General features: G+C 35.9%; 1 protein-coding gene across 3 annotated transcripts in view; it reads left to right on the top strand.

The window, feature by feature from the left end:
• Positions 1-21430, top strand: part of VPS13A (vacuolar protein sorting 13 homolog A) — a 119016-nt gene that overhangs the window by 39309 nt on the left and 58277 nt on the right. For all 3 annotated transcript variants that reach the window (XM_083817643.1, XM_083817642.1, XM_083817644.1), the window contains exons 24-39: positions 2451-2535; positions 4595-4767; positions 7317-7473; positions 7846-7925; positions 8148-8207; positions 8300-8456; positions 12121-12237; positions 12321-12424; positions 12825-12992; positions 13610-13917; positions 14640-14787; positions 15607-15757; positions 17091-17215; positions 18119-18288; positions 18922-19142; positions 19695-19927. In XM_083817643.1, the coding sequence (XP_083673769.1) occupies positions 2451-2535; positions 4595-4767; positions 7317-7473; positions 7846-7925; positions 8148-8207; positions 8300-8456; positions 12121-12237; positions 12321-12424; positions 12825-12992; positions 13610-13917; positions 14640-14787; positions 15607-15757; positions 17091-17215; positions 18119-18288; positions 18922-19142; positions 19695-19927 (2457 nt within the window). The remainder of the gene's footprint in view (positions 1-2450; positions 2536-4594; positions 4768-7316; positions 7474-7845; positions 7926-8147; positions 8208-8299; positions 8457-12120; positions 12238-12320; positions 12425-12824; positions 12993-13609; positions 13918-14639; positions 14788-15606; positions 15758-17090; positions 17216-18118; positions 18289-18921; positions 19143-19694; positions 19928-21430) is intronic.

The raw sequence follows: 21430 nt of genomic DNA, 5'->3' as shown, positions 1-21430 counted from the left end.
GGTTCAGCTATTTTGTTTAGAGAAAGAAATAGCTAAAATTTCATAATTTTAAGCAGTTTAAATACTATGTAGATGTTAGGCAGCAGTTTAAAGCAAAACAAAAATACCCCATCAGTGGTTAGTATTGGCGCAATAGTGCCTGTCTAACAAAAGTGGTATTTGTCACTGCTTCAGTTCAACTCACTTCAGTTTCTCACAGCTTTTTAATTATTATTATTGTTCACTTATATAACACACTTGAGTTAGTGCCAGTTCTGTCTTGTTTTTCTAAGTTCTTGGAGTGTGGAGTGAATTCTATCCCTATTTCCCTACCTCCTTTCCTAAGTGAAAATCATTGGAGTCAATGTTTTATGCTTTCTTAAAGGATTGGTACTTTCCTGTTAGTATTCCTGGAAAGTGTATATTAACTTTTGATAATCATCTGTTTTTAAGAAAATTAGGAAGTGAACTCCTAATTGCTTATTTTTAACATCACTCTAATCTGCACAATCTGGCTATGTTTTATATATATATTTTTAAAACAGTTTTCATTGTAACACATGCAAAAGATTCTTGTTCCACTTTCTACATGTAGTGGCAGAATGGTGACAATTCACACATTCTCAGTTACTGCTCTGGGTTGTAGGCAACTGCATCTTAAAATTACAGACTTTTGTTAACACCCGTTTCCCCAGATACATCACAGAATGATGATTGCCTTCCACTAGATCAGGTGGCTCATAGTCCCCTTGAACCTGGCCTTAAACACTTCAGGGACAGGGCATCCACAACTTCTCTGGGCAACCGGTTCCTGTGTCTCACCACCCTCAGAGTGAAGAACTTATTCGTAATGTTTAATCTAAATCTACCGTTTTTTAGTTTAAAGCCATTCCCCCTTGTCTGATCACTCCACTCCCTGACAAAAGAGTCCCTCCCCAGCTTTCCCATAGGCTTCCTTTAGGTATTGGAAGGATGCTATAAGGTCTCCCTGGAGCCTTTACTCTTCTCCAGGCCGAACAACCCCAATTCCCTCAGCCTGTCTTCATAGAGTAAGTGCTCCAGCCCCTTGACCATCTCTCTGGCCCTCCTCTGGACTTGTTCTAATAGGTCTATGTCCTTCCTGTGCTGGGGGCCCCAGAACTGAACACAGTACTCCAGGTGGGGTCTCATGAGAGCAGAGTAGAAGGGGAGAATCATCTCTGTCTCCCTGCTGGCCATGCTTCCTTTGATGCTGCCCAGAACACAGTTTCTGTGCTTCGTGTGTGCATTGCCAGCTCATGCTGAGCTTCTCATCAACCACCACCCACCGGTCATTCTCCTCAGGGCTGCTCTCAATCCATTCTCCACCCAGCCTGTATTTGTGTTTAGGATTGCCCCAGCCCAAAAAAAGGTCCAGCAAAGGACCTTGCACTTGGCCTTGTTGAACCTCATGAGGTTCACACAGGCCCACCTCTCCAGCCTGTCCAGGTCCCTCTGGATGGCATCCCTTCCCTCCAGCTTGTCAACTGCACCACAGAGCTTGGTATCACCGGCGTAGTTGCTGAGGCTGCACTTGATTCCATTATCCGTGTCTCCAACAAAGATGTTAAACAGCGCCAGTCCCAATACAGACCTCCAAGATACACCAGTTGTTGCTGATCTTCCACTTTGATGTTGAGCTGTTGACCACAACTCTTTGAGTGCAACCATCCAGCCAATTCCTTACCCACTGAGAGGTCCATCCATCAAATCCGTATGCCTCCAATTTAGAGACAAGAGCGTCATGGGGGACAGTGCAAATGCTTTGCACAAGTCCAGGTAGATGGTATCAGTTGCTCTGCCCCTGTCCACCAAAGCTGTGGTGGAGCTCTACAATACAAAGCTGTATTGTAGAAAGCCACCAGATTTGTCATGAAGAAATTTGAACACAATGTGGACAATCTTGGACAGAATTTTGGACGCAATTTTGTCATGCATGATGAAATTTGGGCACAATTCTGTCTATTATTATATTCTCTCTATCCCTTTTTTCTTTTTTCTTTTTTTTCCGTTCTTTTTCTGTTCTTTTTCCTTTTTCCTCTACTGCCACTGGTATTGTGTAATTTTATAAAGAACAGCTAGTCTTTTACTGTTCTCTGAAGTTGCCATTCTGTAATCCTTTGAGGGACTAGGTTTTGTCTTTCCTGTGTTTTGTATGATGTCCGGTCTGTGTCCATATTTTGATCTGTGAAGTTGGATATTTGAACCTATTTGCTCTGTTTCCAGATGGATTATCTCTGCAGCTATTCAACTGTGTAACACCTGCTGTTTCTGTTCTATTTAAGCCTCTTTTCTTCCTATACTTTTAGTTATTAATAACATGTTCATTTAGAATGTTTTGTGCTTAAAATAAAACTGATTAAGTTCTAAAGCTTCTATGCAGCAGCATTTGTGCATGCAATAGCATGAGCAAAGAATTCAAGCAAAAATTTATATGGTGTCTTCTATTTCAGGCTGCGATATCCCCTGTACTCTCAGTGCCACATTTATCACAAGGCGTGCTTCCTGTTTTGGATCTTCATTCGTTTGCAGAATCAGGTAATACAATCTATTTTACAGTCTGATTTACTGAACAGTTCAAGTGAATTTTTTAACTACATTGGGTTCATTTGTTTCTCCTGGAGTAAGTGACCATTCTGAGGCTTTGTTTCAAATTTTTGAAGCTGCGCTATATTCTGTTTAGTTTCTTATTCACTCTGTACAAAACACTTATGCATTTACTCTGTACAAAACATTTATGCATTTTCTCAAAGCAGCACAACTTTCAGTGCTTGCTCTTTCCATTACTTCTCTTGAAGTAGAACGTTTCTTTCACAGGATGGGTTGTTTATTTTTTGTCTTTGGATATGTTACAATAGATATCTATCAGAAAAGACATGTGGTGACTCATACTGTGTTGGAAAATGGTGAGACTTGTGATGGCCTCTATTTATATGGGTCTTTAATCTGCCATTGTTCCCTACTGAGTAAATTTTTAGCGGAATTTCAGGTTCTTCATATTTCAAAAAGCTTTAGGTTTTAAGTCATTTTCATTAAGTGTGAAGAATTCTGGGTCTATGCTCATTGTGAAATAAATTCTGTAAAGAACTCTTGTAGGACATAGAGAATAAAATTAGCTTTTTCAATAACCTGTTAACCTGATGAAGTGTGCAGCAGTGCTCTGAATTTTAGTTTTTTGAATCAAACCTTGGACATTCTGGTGAGCATTCCTGGTGGATTTTGAAAATCAAAACTAAATTGAGAGAAAAGCAAAGATCCACTAAGTAATTAAATGTAAAGTTAAAAGTCCTAGGAGTTGGATATTCAGGGTGTTGATTCAGAACGTCTGTAGTAACATGTATGTCATTTTTTGCTTCAGTACATACTTAGTCCTCTCATCATGATTTTAATTATTTTCTTTGAAGGTTTTTATCTTTTACTTTGTTGCATATAGTACAATTAAAAAATACTAGGTGACTGTGAGAAACTACTGTGTTATAAACAAACAGCATTTTGACTTTCACAGGATCAAGCAGAAGATACACTACAGAGGAACTGATCATGTTTAATACCAACTTTCTGTTCAAACAGTTTAGCTTAATTGTAACATTCCATCTAATAGTTATAGTTGAAGAATAATGAAATATATCAGCGTTGTTTCAACACCAGTTGCCCTACCTTTGCCAAAACATTCAGTTGTGGAAATAGAGAAGAATACTTTCTCTGCTCTCCCAAAGTCGATGATGGATGTAGTTTGTGACACTAGCAGAATTATAAGCAAAGCTAGTTATTTTTTCATTGATGTAATCACTTCTAATTCTGTGTGTGTACAGTGTGTATACAGATATGGATCTGTGGATCTTCATCTATTTTTATGAGTTCTGTTAGATGCCCAAAGGTAAAATATCTTTCCCTTCTTAAAATTAGGGTGAGGTGAGAATGAAAACATGTAACAGTTAATTTGAGAAAGTAATAACTAGATTTTGATCGAATCAGGTTTGTTTTTAAATTATATCATACATGGCAACTGTGCAAATGTTTTGATTGACTCATATATTTCCCTACCTTCCCCCCAGATTCCAGGGTGCTTTTAAACCATAGAATATACCTCCTCAAGTCATCTGTTCAGTTTTGTCAGAAGAAAGATAGATGTTCCTTTAACTTCACAGCTGCTGGTTTCTTGGTGAAAGGAAAAAGCCATATTAGACTGTTCTATCTATTGGTCATTGTAATACATGTCTAATAACGTCAGGTGGAATAAAGCTTTGCTTTTTCTCACAAAGCTGATGAAGTCAGCAGCAGTTGGTTCAGCAGAAGAAATGTCTTGCCTTTAGTGTGGACTAATAGCTTAATGAGACACTGTGCTCATTTTTGCATAGCCAGTAGTGAGAGAATGCTGTCAAAGGAGTTAATGAGAGTTGATGATGTGGTAGTGCAGCTGTAGGTGTTGTGGAGGCAGGAACTGAGGCAAGTGTAGAAACAGATTTAGCTAGGTGATCTTCCCAAAGTTGTCTACATCTCTAAATATTTACATGTACATAAAAATTCTAGGTCATATTACTGCAAAATACTGGTTATCTAAAATGTGTATGTAACATTGTTGTGAATTAATCTTTAGAATCAGAAGAAGAATTTTATGATGCTCTAAGCAGTCCTGTGGAGGACATGCCATTTTTTGAAGCCCCATCTGGTTCCCTCACACGAGCTAGCAGTATAAAGCGAAAAAAACTACGTAAACAAGAATCTTTGAAAAATATGACTGAATTTCAGCTGAGGTTTGAAGTAGCTGAGGTAAAGTTACATTTTTTTTGTCGCTCCAAAGCACACCTGATCTATGACTCTTTCCTGTTCATTGTGTTCACAAATTCATGTTTGTAGAATTACTGATTCCCTGTTTCTTGCTCAAACTATTCTGGAGTGTTCAAGAGGTTGTTTTTGCTTTCAAGTCACAATTATGCTTCTGCATCTTCATCTGTACTGAAATACCTTGTTTTGTCTACTTTCCCAATTCATTTTATCATTGAATTTCCTTTACCTAACCATCACTGGTAGAGCTCAGAAGCAGTATTATTCTTTGTGCGTTCTGTTTTTTTTTTTTGGCTTAAGATGTAGTTTTTGACATCTCTTTTCCAAACACTTCTGTGACCACTGGGAAAACTTAATTGTTTCATGTCATACAATCACCCTATTTTTACCCTCTGTTTCTTTTCCAATTCTGTTGAACTCAAACATAGCAAGTTCACTGTGAGGCGTTTAATGGTTATTCTTGCTGCTTCAGACTTGAAAAAGAGTATTTTACCTAAGTGCTATCTGACTACATCAGTTGGTCTAATAACAGATAGTGGCAATGACAGTGTTATTGCTGCTACCCAGTGTATAGCTTTACAGACAAACCATACAAAGTCAGTTAACTTTACAGATTCTGTTTTAGGGTAGGATTTACAGAAAGGCTTCAACACATAGTAACTAGCTTGCAGCGTCTTGTTATGCTCTAGACTTCTAAAAAAAAAAAAATAATGAAAAATCATTACTATTTTTTTTCTTAAGAATGACTAAGATGTTTTATTTTATATTCTTCTTTACTGGTAACTCTACCATTTCACAGTCTCTAAGAAAATGATATAAATAAAATCTGTAAAGAATCACCTACCTCTCCATTTGTTGCCTTTATAGTTTAAAAATGGAAAGGAAGACTGCGTATATTTATTTTGCTTAGTTTATGAAAGATGATGACAATGGACAGCTCACGTAGATATTTATTTAACAACATCTTTGTTGCGTATGATTGAAAAATCTGGAACTTCTCTTGATTGATGTTCAGTTTGCAAATTCCTTAATGGCAGAGCTCAAAAAAAAATCCAATCACAGAATCATTAACGTTGGAAAAGACTTTCAAGATCATCTGGTCCAGCCATCACCCTACTACCAATGTCACCCACTAAACCACCTCCCTGGTCCTGCTGACTACACTATTCCTGATACAAGCCAGGATGCCGTTGGCCTTCTTGGCCACCTGGGCACACTGCTGGCTCATGTTCGGGCGAGCATCGATCAGCACCTCCAGCTTTTCCTCTGCACAGCTTTCCAAGCACTCCACCCCAAGTCTGTAGCGCTGCATGGGGTTGTTGTGACCAAAGTGCAGGACCTGGCACTTAGCCATGTTGAACTGCTTCCCTTGGCCTCTGCCCATCGACCCATCCTCTCCAGGTCCCTCTGCAGGGCCTCCCTACCCTCCAGCAGATCGACACTTCCCCCCAGCTTGGTGTCATCTGCAACCTTGACTTTTAAAAACTCTCTTTTCACCTGAACTGTGGGGGGGTTCTTCTGTTCCCCGTACCAGAATTCCAGGTCAGAAGGATGAGTACCCTCAGGATAACTGGTCTGGCTAGTAAAGACAGATGCAAAGAAGGCGTTTAAAACCTCAGCCTTTTCCTTATCCTCAGTAGTCGTGTTCCCTTCTGCATCCAGTAAAGAAATGGAGATTCTCTTTGGCCCTCCTCTTGCTATTAGTATATTTATAAAAACATTTTTTGTTATCCTTGACTGTAGTGGCCAGGTTGAGCTTGTGCTGGTCTTTGGCCTTCCTGATTTTTTCTCTGCATATGCTGGCAACTTCCTTGTACTCTCCCAGAGCTTCATGCCCCTTCTTCCACCAGAAATAAACTCTTTTTCTCCCGAACACACAGCAAAATGTCTGTGTTCAGCCATGCTGGTCTTCTTCCCTGCCAGCTCATCTTATGGCATACAGGGACAGCCTGCTTCTGTGCCTTTACGACATCCTTCCTGAGGAGTGTCCAGCCTTCCTGGACCCCTTTGGCCTTCTGGACTGGCTCCCAAGGGGCCCTCCCTGCCATTGTCCTGAACAATTCAAAGCCTGCCCTCCAGAATTCCAAGGTAGCGGTTTTATTGACCCCCCTCCTGACTTCACCAAGGATAGAGAACTCCACCATGTCATGGTCATTATGCCCAAGACAACTCCCTACCACCTCATCTCACAGTCCTTCTCTGTTCATGAACATGAAAGCAAGTAAACAATGTCCACTGAAAATCTAGTTTTGACTGAGTTGAACATTACTAAATGCTTTACAGAACACTTTTAAAAATTAATTAGATCCTATAAGTGTAACTTTTTTCAAACATACATACAATACATTTTTGTTAAATCAGCATCAAACAGTATTCTAGTAATTTTGCTTGTTGAACTCTTTATTTTTTCCATGTCTTTGGCTGTATAAAGTTTAATGATCAATATGCCTTAACCAGTAAGTATATGTAAATATATGATCCTAAGTAAAAGCTAAGAAGATAATTCCCTACCTTTTTTTTTAATTTTTTCATAGGTCTTAATAAAATTATGCCGCCTTACTGATAATATCGAGACACCTGTGCTGCAGCTTGAGGTTGTAGGGTTAGGCACTGAACTTAAATTAAGAACGTTTGACATGACTGCAAATGCTTTCCTGCATGAAGTTTGTCTGCTGTGCCCAGAGTATATGGGTAAGTGTTTGTATGCTGGTCAAAAAAACGATTCATTAATAGCTAATAACACTTTGAATGTGTCTTCAAAAAGCCTGCAGGGCTTTCTTTTGTAAGCTGAGGAGGATCCACTTCCGGAATTAAATATAAGGTGTAAAAAAGGGAAGATAATTCTGGAGCTCATTCTGTTAGTAATGCTTTTGTAAATTTGTTCCAGTGCTGATGATTTTAGGAGAGGCATCTATTTTAGGTGTGCAGAAGAGCTTTTTAAATTAAATAGTCATGACAGCTAATAGTCTAGTTTATAGGCTATAGGTGATCAAAAGATGCATAGGTACCTCGTCAAATTTTTTTTCTTTATTAAAAAAAAATCCTTTTTCTTTTTTTTTTAAGACGATAATGGAAAACCAGTTTACATAATTACTACTTTGGATAATGTAGAAGATGATCTTCTCACTTTGGAGTATATAAAGGTGGGAAAACAGCAGACTTTTCTTTTGAGTCATAAGTTAATAACAAACTACAGTATCACCGAGAAATGCTTTTTCCTTACTTAACCACTTCTTCATATATTGAATGTTATGTGCAAAATCTGTCTGATCCCTAAACAGACTGACTTACATATCATAAGCTATAACTTGAAATTTGCAAACATCTCCTGTTTGTCTTGTTTATGTGCATGTTTGGTGGAATAGGCTGATATTAATGGACCAGAACTGAAGACTGCGTATCAGAATGTTCTACAGAAGATAAAGGTACGATACATATATATTTAAACATTTTTTCTACATTTGGGGGACTGATTCATTTATAATCTGATTAATTAATAATCTGATTATTCTTTCAGGTGAACTTTTCTTCTCTTGATGTTCATCTGCATACTGAAACTCTCCTGAATGCCATGAACTATCTAAACAATCTTCTACCCAAACAAGAAACTAAAGTTGCAGAAGAACCAGTTCATGAAAAAATTGAGGAGAAGAAGGATGTTCTTAAGAAATTAAGTAAGTTTCTTTATTCTTTTTATGTCTTTCTTTTCTCTTCCCTCCTCTAAGACAGACAGATAACAGACATATTTGCTATTTTTTTTAATAAGTTCACTTCACAGTTTTTCTAATTTTGATGGTGATAAAAATGTTAGCTAGCAGATTATTATTGAGTAGCAAGGGTATGGTGTTACTCCTTCGCTGGAAGAGTGTAGCAGAGAAATAACGGTATAATTAAATGATCTAAGGTAGTTGCTGCAGCTGTTGACATTTCCTGAGGTAGAAATAATAAGCATGTTGTTTGAGTACTTGTCTTCAAATTCGCTTAGTTATGATAAACTGTGTTAAATAGTAGCTTATTGAAAATTATATTCCTAATGGTGTTCTGCAATATAATAAATATTTTTGCATTACAACGTTTATAAAAAAAAAAAGATCTGTATAAAAATTAAGGAAATAAAGATCTTGATGGGTTAGAAAATTTAGCACAAAGATGAAAACTTTTGCTAATAAGTGTATTGAATGCATTCTAGACAATTTTGTGCTTTCAAAGTTATAGCACAATGTGAATTTAACTATTCAGTGAGATGACTTTGTTCACCATCTTTCTTCCTATCATAAAAATATTTTTATTAGTTTAGGTTTGTAATCTACTCATTTAGCAATTTATTAATATGTAAACACTGACTGTAGATGTGAATACAAAATAGACACTGATGCATTTCATAAGCTCCAGGACAGGTCTGTTTATTAGTGAGCTACTCAGTTGCTGAATGAATAAATTCTATCTGGCACCAATTTTGTTGGCATAATTTGTTGGACTTACTGCTTTAGATGTATGAACTTGCACATGAGTTTGGATTTAGTTTGTAGTGTAATAAATAGATGGTCCTTGCTCAGTGGAAGCTGGATTTGAGCATTTAAAATCTTTTGTTATGAGATGCAGGTAATATAGTTCATTAATATCAATTACCATGTTTTCAGGGACACATAAGTAGCACATAAATTCCTGCAATTTACAAGTGATCTGGTGAGTCTCTTTATCAAAGATACCTGGTACTCTTGTAGGTACCTGATTTGTACATATAAATTTAGGGCTACTCACCTTCTTTGGCATTCAGAAGAAATGTTGCATCCTGAAAGGGATGCGGACCAGTCGATTATCCAATAATATTGGTCTGAAGGAATTATGCTACTGCAGTAAGGTTCATCTCATCTCCTTCCATGTTCTAAGTGTTTTCTGTCACTTATGCCTTGGACAAGGCAAAAGATAAGTACCTGTCTATTCAGTAATAATTATGATTGATTTCTTTTTGTCTATTCAAGGCACATAGCATATAAAAATATAAAAAAATTCTCTTTTTCTGGGATGAATTGAGACTTTTGATTTCCTTACAGTTAATTTATCCTCTTTGTTTGAGGAACATCAGTCTCTTGTGAATAACTTGCTTGTCATGCAGTCCTACCATTCTCTCACCAGGAATTTGATGTGTCTGATTTGTTGATAATGTGGAGCAGCAACAAACAACCAGATCACCTCCCTTGCTTGCTCTTGTGTCTGGGAGCTGCTTTGAAATTAATACTTACATTAAATCCTCAGCAGTATGTCAATAATATTCCTTTCTGCTGTGAGAAGGACTTCTCTGAGATCTTTGCAATTGTTTCTTTCTATTAATTTTAAAACAATTAGATACCTGCTATTTATAGTAAAAATTATAATTGAAATACCCCAAAACAAAACAAAAAAACACCACACCCTACAGACAAAAACTAGGGCAGAGGATAATTCTCAAGATGATTCTTGTTAAAGTGTTTTAATACTCGCTTTTGTGTAAGCGATTTCAAGGAGCTCTGTCATCTGACTGACCTGGTAAACTGGTGAGATCTTTCTGAGGCTGCCCTCCTTCACTGACATGAATTCTGACAAGCATTTTGAGTTAAAATTCTGTACTAGTTCTATATTCTTAAATCCCAATATCACATTTGCAAAATTTGATGAGATTGTCGAGAAGGTTGCTGCCTCTACAAAGAAATATTTGGCACAATAACATGGTTTAGTGGGCAGTATTGGTGATAGGGGACAGTTGTACTGGATGAGCTTGGAGAGCTTTTCCAACCTTAACCACTCTATGATTCTGCGTTTGTAAGTCTAGTAGTCAGTGGCTAATATTCATACTCAGTGACTCATAGTGACTAATTCACAATGTTACTAAGGGTTCATGTTTTTCTTACGGGAGACAGGTGAAATAGTATCCTGATTGTGTTTTTTGAAGAAAAATTCGAGACTGAAATAATACCTATATTAGGGGAAAAATAAGCAAGCTTTTGGGTGCACAGCATTTTTGGGGATTCGTGTAATTGTTTTCCATATGCACTTAAATGAAATAAGTTATGTTAATTGTTTAAACATTATGAAAGGAAAGGTAATTATGATCTCTGTGGCACAACAGGTTATAAATAAAACAGGGGAACATAAGGTTTGTAGCCTTTGTTTTTCAGGGGGTACAGTGGAAGATGAAAGGTATTTGCCTTAGGATTGATGAGAGTTCAGTTGGGGTGGGATGTGGAAAAAGCGGTAGTAATGTTACACAGTGTCTTTCAGTTTATGATTTCTAAATGTTCCATCAAATTAGTAAGAATTTTAGATTCTCAGCTCTTTTTCTGAAAGTGTTTTGTAGGACTCTATTGAACAATAGAACAAAGAAATAAAGGATGGAAAAATTGTTCTGTTGAAAAAAAATTCTTCAACTATATTTTTTCTTATTTTTTCTGTAAGATCGTTTTAATTCATGGCGGGTTTTAATTTCAGTTGTACTGGGACATGCTTGGACACAAGGTACATTTGTGTACAGATTATGTTCTGTGAACTTACAGATTCTGGTCTGTGGTTTACTGAACTGTGAACAGATGATTCAGCGCTTCTTTATTTTTGAATCATTTTGCTATGAAAGCAAACACCAAAGTGCTTGAAAAGCCTTGTAATGAACAGCAACAAAATAGACTTTCTTAGGTGATGCTCTTCCCTTCTCCCCCACTCCTGTATAACTTTGCAGACTAAACTTTTACTGTGGATAGTTGTTGGCTGAGGAGTTTTCTTTTGTTAGCAAGGTACAATAAAATCGTATGACTGAACCTAATATATTTATGGAACTGTAGTTTGAGTCTAAGGATTGAGAAGGCCTTAACATACATGCAATACTTAGATGAAATATCTCATCTGAAAAGCTGTTTAAAACTTGGATTTAGGAAATTGAGCACAGATACAGGAAAAAATCTCCTTCATTATGTAAACAAGACCATTAGTTGGAAATGACTCATCAATAGAACAGGTAGAAGAGTATATTAATGCAGCTATCATGTTAACGCTATTTGAAGTAAACTGCTTAGTCCTGAATACAGTATTTCTAATTTTGCTTTGTGCCATGTGGATATATATAAAATGTATTTCAGTTAATAAAATACTGATGTTGTATACCAAAGTTTGTGAAACACATAACGATCACTGTATATGCAATCAATTCCTTCCTGTCCTACTTGTTAGAATGTGTGCTGTGCATCTTGTCCACACTGTAGACTTTCTAGACTTCAGAGAAGGGGTACTAAATTTTCTGTCTCTTCTTGAAGAAAAATTATTTTTGTCTCCTCCTTGAAGAGCTGCATTTTTTTTTGTTATTTCCTACAGCATCAAAAAAATCAAAGTATGAAGATGTTATCGACCTCAATATCTGTGCGGATTTGTCCTGTTTACGTGTCTTTATTAGAGAGAAAAAACACAGAATAGCTGAAATTCACATTGAAGGTAAGAATAAAATTTTAATAACAGAGGCACAAAACTTTGTAACCAGAAGAATCTCTAGATCTTGTATGTCAATTTTTTTAAAGGTCTGGATAGCCAAGTGATCATGAAAAAAACAGCAACAGAAGTGACTGCAAAATTAAAGAACATCATTATCATGGATTCTGATGAGATGGCATTGTATAAAAAGGTATGTATTTGCATGTATCATTGATCTATGAATGGATTATAGATGCTAAATTGACCTGAACTGTGAAATCTACTTTTTTTTTTTTCTATGTTTGCTAGGAGCATTATTTTCTACAGGCAGACTTGTTTCTCTCCATAGCCAGTATTGTTACACCAAAATTTTGTCGATTTTGTGCAACTGTGATTCCTGGTTGCTTATTAGGCTCAATCAAAAGAATTGTTCAAGATGAAATTCTAACTGAATATTTTCAGCTATTTCAAAGATGATGATGTTGTTTGTTTGTTTCATTTACTGTTAAGGTATTTAAACTAAAAATGTTAGAAGCGTGAGATACTATGTTGGAATTTGTTTTCTCTAGCATAAGTTTTTACATTGGAGGTGCTCTGTTTTTCTTCCTAAGGCTCTTTACATCACGGGAAAAGAAGTCTTCAACTTCAAAATGATATCTTATGTGAATGCTACAGATGGAATTGCATATACAGATATGGATGTTGTTGACAATAGTATTAGCCTAACAGTTGGGTGTATTCAAGTAGTTTTTGTCAACAAGTTTGTTTCTTCTATTTTGGTAAGTTAAATTTTCCAGTTGATGTTCCTTAGCATGCAAACAACATTGCCAAATCTAGAAAAGGATAAAGCATCCCATGTAAGATGGTGCCCATTTGTGTTAGAACTCTTGTAATCTTGTAAAACCTTTGCTGGATATATGATTGAACTATTTACTTTTCTTCTCTATATTTTCATTATTGTGGAGTGGATGGTTAAGCAGTAATATTTGCTGATATTATCCCTTTTTTTAATGATCTGTGGCAAATTATAGATATATGGACTGTTTTGTGGTGATGAAATATAAGTATTAAGCCATGAAAATGAATGCTTTTTCTATACATTCTGCTAAATAAATCTATCTTTTACACTGCAAATGAGTAAATAATTCATACAAGTCATGTTACAAGATCATTGCTGTTGCCATCTGACTTATCAGATATTTAGTATGGAATTTTATTTTTATATAGGCATATTTTGTCATATTCTGGGAGAGATTATCCTACTAAGGAATTCAGAAAAAGTGTTTAGCTAAAACAGTATCTTTAGATGGTTTGCTATTTAAAATACTATGATTCTTAGAGTTCTTGAAGTAATGTAATTCTTAATAAAACTCCCAAATTCTGTATTTTTTCCTAGGCTTTTATAAATAACTTTCAAGCTGCCAAAGAAGCTCTTACTGAGGCAACCGTTCAAGCAGCAGAGAAAGCAGCTACAGGTGTAAAAGAGCTAGCAGAGCGTAGTTCTCGTTTGGCACTAGATATCAATATCAAAGCACCTGTTGTGATAGTTCCACAATCAGCAGTGTCTGCGAATGTCCTGGTGGCTGATCTTGGTCTAATCACTGTAAAGAACCATTTTTTTATTGCTAAATCAAAAGCTTGGTACAATCTCCCACCTGTTGTTGACTCTATGACAGTGAATTTGAGCGAACTGAAGTTATACAGGTAACATTGTGTCAAGATTTTTCAAATTTCTATAGTCATTGTGGAATACTTCAGTTGAAGAGCTTTGAGAAGTTGTTATATCAAAATAATTAATGGTTGGTTATTGCCAGATACAGTAGTATCTTGAAATATAACAGCAAATTAATACTTTGTAAAAGAATTAAAATTTATGGCTTAGGAGAAACAGCAATCTACACATCTCTTAATAGAAACAAATGTCTGTTTACAGACTGTCATGTAGATTAATAAATTTGGGAATTATTTACTGCTTTGGGACAAGTTAAACCACTTGTAACTGGGTATTTTAGCCTTTTTTTTAAAGCTATTTTTATCAGGAAATAAATAAAGGCAGATAGATGTAAAGAAACATTCATAAATGGGCTTTGGTACTGGGGATTAAGAACAGGAGAGGAAGAGGAAGGGGATTTTCAAACAGTTGAAGAATACTGAAGAGAGGAGGAACTGCTCTTCAGCTGATAAGAGGTCATAACTTGCAAAAAGCTAGTATGCAGGACATATGCTCTGTATATCTCCTCCCTGCAGAGAAAGGATGTTGCTGGAGTAAAGCTTTAACTAGAAATTCTAGGAGTAGTGCACTCAGCTATGAAGACTGTTTTACAGCACTTTTCAAAAAGATTAGGAAAAGACTGAAACGTGCTCATGTTTGTTAGAACATATAAGTGTAGTATGTTGTGCTGAGAGTACTTAGTTTCTCTTCACAGATCATACTATGAGCAGGACTCATTGCAAAGTGAAGTACAACTGCTGCAACCACTCAATCTGGAAGTAGTTGTTGAACGAAATTTAGCTGCTGCATGGTATAATGAAGTTCCTGATATTGAAATATCTGGACGACTCAAGCCTATGAATGTAAGCAGTCATTTCTGAAAGCAACTGTTAAAATACCTATGGAAAATAGATTTATTTTTCCTGTCCATAAAAAACCATGCTCACTAGCTTATTATTTGATCTAAAGACACAAAGGTAGAATGGATTTTGTTGTTTCATACAGGAAAAGGGAAGTGAATACATTTTTCCTCTAATCTGGATTTCATTTGCAATACAGCAGATAGACTTTGTGCTATATATCACTGTTGCCATTTAGAAATAAGTATGCTTTTATAGCCTTGTTTTATGCATCTTTTGGTATCTTTGAAGGATGGAGTGGAAAAACTTGGGTTTTATTCGTCAGTTTATTAGTGACATGGCCAACTGCAGAACTCATACCTACAACAAGCTTCAGTTAGTGCACATTCTCATTTAAATTAAATGTCATAAAATTTAAAGCATGTCAGATGTACGAGGAAACCTTTTTGCCAAATTTTGAAATAAAAGTAGTAACCCTTGTTTTGAAGTACCCTTTGACTAAACACGCTTAACAATTTTAAGCAACTATAGGTCAAACTGTATGTGTATTTTCTAAAATTCAAATTCTAAATTGTAGCTTTGCAAAGAACGTTTGTGGAAAAAACAAAATGTGTGAACAACTTTTGATTTCTAGAATTTACTTTAAGGAATTGTGTAGATTTTGGAAAACTGTTTTACTTGTTTCTTTAGTCTCCTAACTAGTGATTCAAATTAGATGAACTTTGTTTATTTATTTATCTAAAAACTTAGATTTCAGCTACCAAAAGTGTAATGAATAGATACGGTCTGAGTTTAATAACAATCCTTTTTTTTTTTTTAAAGCTAATTCTCAGTCAGGAAGACATTACAACAATATTGAGGACACTAAATGAAAATATATGTGGAAGCTCAGATGCATCACCACCTTTACCAGAACCAAAAGATACGACTAGCCATTGTAGTGATATCCACAGTACTTCACAGCAATCTGCAGGTAATGTATTCTATAATCAAATGTTGTCTAGATTTTTAGGTATTACTTTCAACTTATTCTTTTTGTTGTAATTACGTTTATGAAAAGATGCCAGATTCATTTGTTTTTAACAGTATTCCTCTATTATCTTGACATCGTTTGTTGAAGCATACCCAGCATTAATGGTAATGACTAGGACCGACTAGGCTGCTGTAGTGGGTCTTACAGAATGATGTGTTTTACTGCTCTTCTGGCAGTAATGCAGTGAGCACATAAAAGGCTGTCACCTGGATTTGGTAACATCCTAACTTTAGAAAGTTGCTCTATTAGTCTTTTTCCTCTGTATGCTCGTTCTGTTGCTATTAGTATTTTAAAAGTTTGTCTTGTCGTAAGTATAGAATAGATCAAAATAGTGCAGTTGGAAGGGACCATCAGAGAACTTCTAGTCCAGCTGCCTGACATCTTCAGGACTAATCAAAAGTTAGTGTTGTAATGAGGTCACTGTCCAAATTCCTTCTGAACACTGACAAGCAACAGCCACCTCTCCAGGAAGCCTGTTTCAGTGTTTGACCACCCTCACAGTAAAGAAATTTTTCCTGATGTCCAGTCTGAACCTACCATGGGGTGGCTTAGTGCCATTCCTGCATGTCTTGTCATCAGTTACCAGGGGGCAGAGACTGGTACCTCCCTCTTTGCTTCTCAAAAAGTTTCAGAGAGCAGTAAGGTCAGCTCTCAGCCTCCTTTTCTCCGGACTAAACAGGCTAAGTGTCCTCAGCCTCTCCTCATAGGACATGACTTCCAGCCCCCTTACCAGCTTTATTGTCCTCCTCTGTAGGCTTTCAAGGACCTTAACGTACTTCTTATGTTGTGGAGACAAGAACTGCACACAATATTCAAGGTGCAGGCCTCACTAATGCTAAATATAGTGGGAGAATCACCTCTTTTAACCAGCTGGCTCTGCACCCCAAAATGCAGTTTTGCCCTCTTGGCTGCTGGGGCATACTGCTGGCTCATGTTGACTACTTCTGGCATTACTAAAAGTTATCCCTGCTGAGTAGGCATCATTAGTCATAAACTGCTCAGCACACACTCAAAAACAAAGTAGGAACTTGCATTCTGAGTAACATTCCTGCATGGAGTACTGTATACCATTAAAGGAAGCTGTACGCCTGTATCTTAAGTGGTCAAAACTGCATATAGAAGATACATGAACAGCATTTTACGTTCTCAAATGTATGTGATTTTTCTCAACCTGATTGGATTATAGTTTATTATAGTGATTTTTGAGGATATATATTATTTTCCTTATTTGCTGTCAAGTTATTTTATTTAATGTGTTTCTAATTTCTGAAAGGTGTAACAGTCGTGACATCAGCTGTAGTAGAATTGCATTCACCTGTAAAAATAAAAACAACACTAAAACTGGATTTCAGATTCGACTCCCTGACTTTGGTGCTGTATAGTCCAAACTCAAAACAGGTAGGTATAGTTTTGGTTTCAGGGAGAAAGAAATAATTTTGAGGTTGCCTAGAGTCCTGGAAATTATGCACAGGAATATTTCAGTTTATGAGCAGAGAGAATGATTTCTAGTACTAATAACAAACACAGTATAAATGATAAACAATTATTTTAACTAAATCACCCGTCAGGAAAGACAATGAATGGCCAACGGTAACACATCATACATGGCAGCTTCTCTGATGTGATTTGACTTCAAATTTGCTGACTTGATTAAAATCTTGATTAAAATCTTTTAATCTTGATTAAAAGACTGTTTTGGGGTAAAAATACAGAGGAATGCAGGCCTTTTTTTAGTTATACATACTTGTGTGGATACACAAGTAAAGTTGTGGAGAGAGGTTTAGAATACGTATCACAGCACGAATGCATTTTTAGTTTTATTGGTTTAAACTTCTAAAACTTGTCAGCAAATTTCTGACAAAAGGTATGTTAATATTTTGTTGTAAAAAAGTGTATTAGTTTAGATTTTGAAGACTGGCTAGACACAACATAGTGTCCCATACAGCCATATGGGAAAAAATTAATATCTCACATTTGGCATTTTTTGCATATACTGCATGTTGTTAAACTTAAAAACAGCAAAAACAATCAAAAACTACATATGACAGTTTATTTTAAACAGTCTCCCTTTTACTAATGCAGACTTGCTCTAATGATCTTGTAGAAAGGTAAAGCTTTCTTTTAACAGAACTTTCTCTGTATGTTGCTGATTTTTGTTGTCTTTTGAATTATCAGTGAGTTCATTTAGTATATTGCTATTAGAACTCTAACCAGTTACAATAAAGCTGTATATCACACCTGTGTGTAATCTCCATTTCCTGTAAGCAAACATACAAATATATTTTCATTCCATTTAAACAGGTTACAAATTTGGATCAGAGAGATGACCTGTTGAAGCTTGCAGAGTTTAAGTTAGTTTTAATGTCAGCTGCAGTCAAAATGTTATCAGATGGTTCAATGAATGCTTCAGTCAAGCTAGCAAACTGTACATTAGATGATAAAAGACAGTCAATCCAGAAGGCTACACCAAGGTCTGTGTTTTGACATAAATTACTGTTTTATTGGAGTTTGCCATAGAGTTGCAAATATTTCTGTTTTACTGTTCTTTTAAAAACAACTGTTTTTGATGTAGGTAGTTCTTATTGTACATGTTACAATTTCAGTGTTTGTGAGTAAGACTTGTGTTTCCTATTTGCCATTTGTTCCATATGTTTTTGTGACAGACCAATATAGATGCTATTGACAAACTTGAAGTAACTAAGTGCTAAAGGAAACTGCTTTTACTTTCATTTTACTGTTTTTTTAAATTTACTGCTTTAATAAACCAGTGGGTAGTAAGACTAAGATTTTCTTTTCAAAGAATAACAAACTTAGGTATGATACTTTGAAATGTAAACAAATAATTGTGATAGTCTATCTTGTTAAAATTATGAACGTCTTTAGTTGCCAATATGCAGGAGTCATGTCAGTTTTGAAGTTTTATAGAATTTATGTTGATACTGATTTGTTATGTTTTAAAGCATTGGTTAAGCTTTAAGGTTTTCAGTATTACTTTTTAAGTACAGTTTTGTTAATGTATTGCATCTGGAGAGAATTGAGTATTTTTCAGTATTTGTGGCTCTTTTCTTATTGTCTCCTTAAATGCTGCCTTAATGGTTTTTCAGGATGGTGGAAATGAAGCATGGATTTGAAAAGAAAGTTATGGTGGATATAAGCTATAAGCAGGGGAGAGATGGCACTGTTCTTGACATGATTGTTCAAGAGATATACCTTTGTGCAAGCATGGAATTTCTACTTACTGTTGCAGATATATTCCTAAAGGCTAATGCAGAAAGTGCTGCTGCACAGAGAAATCTCAAGCAGTCATTACCTTTAAAAGAGCAAGGTACATGCTGGAAATACTTTTTTAAAAGAAAATAAATAAATATATTTAAATAAATATCTAGTTATATTCAGCATTATAATACTCTAAAAAATTATAATACTCTTTTCATGTTGTTTTGTGTGTATAGCACAGCTTCTTTTAAGCATTGATGTTTCTTTCTTTGCATCACCAAAATTGGTTTATGACCCTCAGTCTTCACTTCCAAATGATGCTCTGTCTTCTCAGAAATGCCTAAAAATTGATTTCTAAAATTAAATAAGTTGGAAAAGGAGAGTTACATCTGGCAATCCCTAGATTTGTTTGTCTACCACAATCATGATTTTTTGTTATGTCTGAAAGCAGTTAAAGCTTTAAAAGTTTTTTATCTCCAGTAAAGTCTAGAAACAGGTCCCCTGGCAGGGATCTACATGTTTCCTGATGCCAGTTTTGCTAGATCTTAGCACTAAATCTTTAAAATACTTCTAAATGTTATAAACAATCAAAAAAAAAATAGATGTAAATAATGACAGTTTAAGCTTTGAGCAATTAATCAAATCGAATTTGTTTTTGAAGCACCTGTGCAGCCTGTATCTACAATGGAAATGAACATTATTGTTAAAAATCCGGAGATTGTGTTTGTGGCTGATTTAACAAGAAGTGATGCTCCTGCATTGGTGGTTACAACACAGTGTGAAGTCTTCATTAAAAATAGCCCTGAAAGGTATAGCATGACAGCTGCTGTTAAAGAGATACAAATGAAAGCATGCCCATTTCTTCCAGAAAAAAGGAAAGGGAACGTTACTACGGTGAGTTTAATAACATCCAGTTTGTTTTGAAAAGACACTGTATTACTTGTGCTACTAGAATGTAAGTTACTTCTGAAGCTTTCATCATTAGAATGTCTATTATGGACATATGAATAAAATGTTGTGTTTGCATTGTATTGTTGCTTTTATTCTCTTCTTAAGCCAAAAAGTCTCATCTTAATCTGTGGCGTTGAGGTTTGCTTTCAATGACAATGGAAAAATTAAGAGCCTGGAGGAGTAAAAATGTAATAATCTCTGATGTCCCATGTAAGCCAAATAAATGGTATTTTGCGAGAATACACTATTTCAGATACAGTGTAGTCAATTTGTAATTTCAGTCTGAAACTTTGTGTTAAATAGCTGTGTTAGTGAATAACAAAGGATCACAGACAGAATGGAAAGTATATATTATGAATTGTCTACAGTAAGCTATTCATAAATTTCTTCATGTTAAGGCCCATATACCATTGTATTAGTGCTTTGTGTGTATTTTGGCAGCAGAATCAGACTTGTTCGTCACTGGCCAGCTGACTCCTGAAGCTTCTTAAAGCTTTTCTGCATCTACAGCAGACTAAATGTCAGTTAACTCTAAAATGATATTTTATCAGAGAAAAACAGTATATCCAGCCACATATCTCTGTCCTCAAACTGCAGATAAATTTTGAAGAACTAGTCCTTTCAGCTCTTATTAATGCCCGCCTACTTTATGGAGCTATGTAGGCCAAAACAAAGCTGTAACTGCAAAGAATAGGGGCTTCCACTCTATCTCTTTATCAGATACATTCATGGAAGTCCATCCCTGGAGGCATTCAACGCCAGGCTGGTTGTGACTCTGGGCAGCCTGCTCTAGTGATTGGCAACCCTGCCCAGAGCCAGGGGGTTGAACCTAGATGATCTTTATGGTACTTTTCAACCTAGGCCATTCTATGATTCTATTATCTTACTCCTTGGGTAGACAGTCTTTGATTGCATTAATCTGTTAAAAATCTGTGGTTGAGAAAGTAATTTTTGCATTGATAGACACAGTACAGTGCAGAATCTCTTAATTTCCATTTCTGTAGATGGTGAATGTGGCACAAATGTCGCCATCTTTATAGAATGCAAGTAAAAGCATTCCGGCCCTGCTTTCATTTTTACAAAAACATCTCAAATCAGATGATCAGATGCCAGATTCTCGCATCTCAGACTGTAGAAACAGAAGATTTGTCTGACAGAAAGAAGAAGCGTTTTAGGACGTTAGTTTTGGTGCTCAAAATAGTATCTGCCCTCTTGGAATGATTCAGAAAGTTCTCAAGATTGAAAATTCTCAAGGGGTCAAATAAAACGTTCTCTGCAGGTAGCATTGTAATTAGCCCCTTTTGAAAAATACAGAGAAGAAATCTCTGAACCCAGCTTTTCCATAAACAATATAATTTCAGTCAGGTAAATTAATAAGAGATCCAGAGATTCAGATGACATTCCACTGAATTTAGTCAAGCAAGAAAATGTATGCTATGATGTTTT

Source organism: Anser anser, assembly GCF_964211835.1.
Source record: "Anser anser genome assembly, chromosome: Z".
Lineage (NCBI taxonomy): Eukaryota > Metazoa > Chordata > Aves > Anseriformes > Anatidae > Anser > Anser anser.
The sequence above is the reverse complement of the archived record's forward strand: the minus strand, read 5'-3'. Positions and strand labels throughout refer to the sequence as shown.